Source organism: Homarus americanus, unplaced genomic scaffold, assembly GCF_018991925.1.
Source record: "Homarus americanus isolate GMGI-L3 unplaced genomic scaffold, GMGI_Hamer_2.0 scaffold48416, whole genome shotgun sequence".
Lineage (NCBI taxonomy): Eukaryota > Metazoa > Arthropoda > Malacostraca > Decapoda > Nephropidae > Homarus > Homarus americanus.
The window spans coordinates 760,001-762,059 of NW_024736097.1; the positions used below are offsets into that span (position 1 = coordinate 760,001).

Sequence of the window (2,059 nt, forward strand, 5' to 3'; positions counted from 1 at the left end):
GAATAAACACCCGAGTCGTTGTTGTACCATTGCTTAGAAAAGTCAGATCTGATGACCATAATAATAAGGCCAATTATTTGTTCTCCTCTATAATCAGTTCAAAGAATGGATACATTTCTTGTTTTATCACGAGTTAACAAAATGATTTATTGAGAGCTTAAACTGGAGGTATAAACTGAAGATCATCATCGTATGTGGAGTCAGAGATTCAATAATAAGATGTCGTAAAGATACAAATTTTAGTGAGGGGGGATAAAAGGAAGGCGTCCAGTCGTAGTGCCTGCAGTGCACCTTTAAGTTTGGTCTAGAGTGAAGATTCTTAGGATGTTAATTGCCGTAGGTGCCTTAAGACTCGCCTTCTTCTTCCACCTGACATAATCTAATCAACGTTTTCTTGCCCTAGTTGTGTAATGTGTATACACTTCCTTCTCTCATTATCTCTATTGACAGTCGCAAAAGAATCTACGATAATTACCTCAACTATTAACATATTTCCTTATCTTACACGTATACATTGTTCAGCATTACGGTGAATACGACACACATTACGCACAGCGGAGGAGAAAAGCAGCATAAACAGAGTATTCCTTAAAAAAAAATGATATAATCTCACCCAGTCACACGGTGAACCTTCCAGGACGACTAACAGACAAAAGGAATAAGTACAATATACAGGTATATTTATCTGATGATGTGCTCTCTCTTTAGTGTATTACCACGACTACACCCTACAATGATTTACTGTAGATCCTTAGGGAGACATCTTCCTGTACCACGCAAAACTTCGAGAGAGAGAGAGAGAGAGAGAGAGAGAGAGAGAGAGAGAGAGAGTCTTAAGTATGATGGCCACTGATCTATTACACTACTAGAGACAAACACTGCCTCATTTATTACCAGCACCGTTCCCCATTTTCTGCACTCCTCCTCACGACCCTGATCTATGTTGGGTACCTGGAGGACATTCATCCAAGCTACAAAAAACAATGTCGCCTATTATCGCTAATGGACTAAAGTAAAGCTTCCTTAAAAAGACACAGAAATATTGGATACACTTTTACCGCCTTCAAAGCTTTCTTAAGTGTACCATAAGGGAGAGACTGAGATGAACAGCAACGCATTTTATCACCAAGTTAAAACATTTTTATATGGACTAAGAATTTTCCAGGTTGTGTTACGAAAACTTCCTCTATTATGTCTGTTCAGTTCGGTCTCACAGCGGTACAGCATCAAGACCCTCCCTCAACAGCTCAGTTCGGTCTCACAGCAGTACAGCATCAAGACCCTCCCTCAACAGCTCAGTTCGGTCTCACAGCGGTACAGCATCAAGACCCTCCCTCAACAGCTCAGTTCGGTCTCACAGCAGTACAGCATCAAGACCCTCCCTCAACAGCTCAGTTCGGTCTCACAGCAGTACAGCATCAAGACCCTCCCTCAACAGCTCAGTTCGGTCTCACAGCGGTACAGCATCAACACCCTCCCTCAACAGCTCAGTTCGGTCTCACAGCGGTACAGCATCAAGACCCTCCCTCAACAGCTCAGTTCGGTCTCACAGCGGTACAGCATCAAGACCCTCAACAGTTAATTTTTAATTCGGTTTCGCCTAGTCTAAAAAAATCATTGTTATTGGTCTCACCTAAGTGGCCTGCAGTAGCGTTGTAAATCAGTATACCTAAACCTCTAGCAGACGTCATCTGTTTTTCCCACCTAGTTATCAAGCATTATGGTAACATCTTGGACTGTGCGGCTCAAGATCAATGCCTCCCACTTGGCCATTACATTTTGAAGGTCTTCGTTATTGTATTCTAAAATCGTGTTATCTATTTCACTCTCTTCCTATATTCTGTCTCTTTCTTCTTCTTCTTCCGTGTCGTGTTTCCCTCTTCATTCCGTCCCTATTGTTTTTTTCCATCTTTGGCATTGACTTTCCTTCTCCTTGTCATATTGTATTTCCTCCCTCCTCTTCCTTCCTTAGTGAAAAAAATTACCAATCTTTCCCTCTGTCCCTTTCACCTATATTATCTCTGTTTCTGTCTATCTCTTTTTGTGTGTATATCTATAT

The 2,059-nt window shown here is 41.4% G+C and overlaps 1 protein-coding gene across 1 annotated transcript in view; it reads left to right on the forward strand.

Moving 5' to 3' along the window:
• LOC121871959 (putative protein TPRXL) overlaps positions 1-1,589 on the forward strand; it is a 2,553-nt gene extending 964 nt beyond the window's left edge. Inside the window, exon 2 of the mRNA XM_042374581.1 lies at positions 1,204-1,589. Within this exon, the coding sequence (XP_042230515.1) occupies positions 1,204-1,589 (386 nt within the window). The remainder of the gene's footprint in view (positions 1-1,203) is intronic.
• The last annotated feature ends 470 nt before the right edge of the window (positions 1,590-2,059 follow it).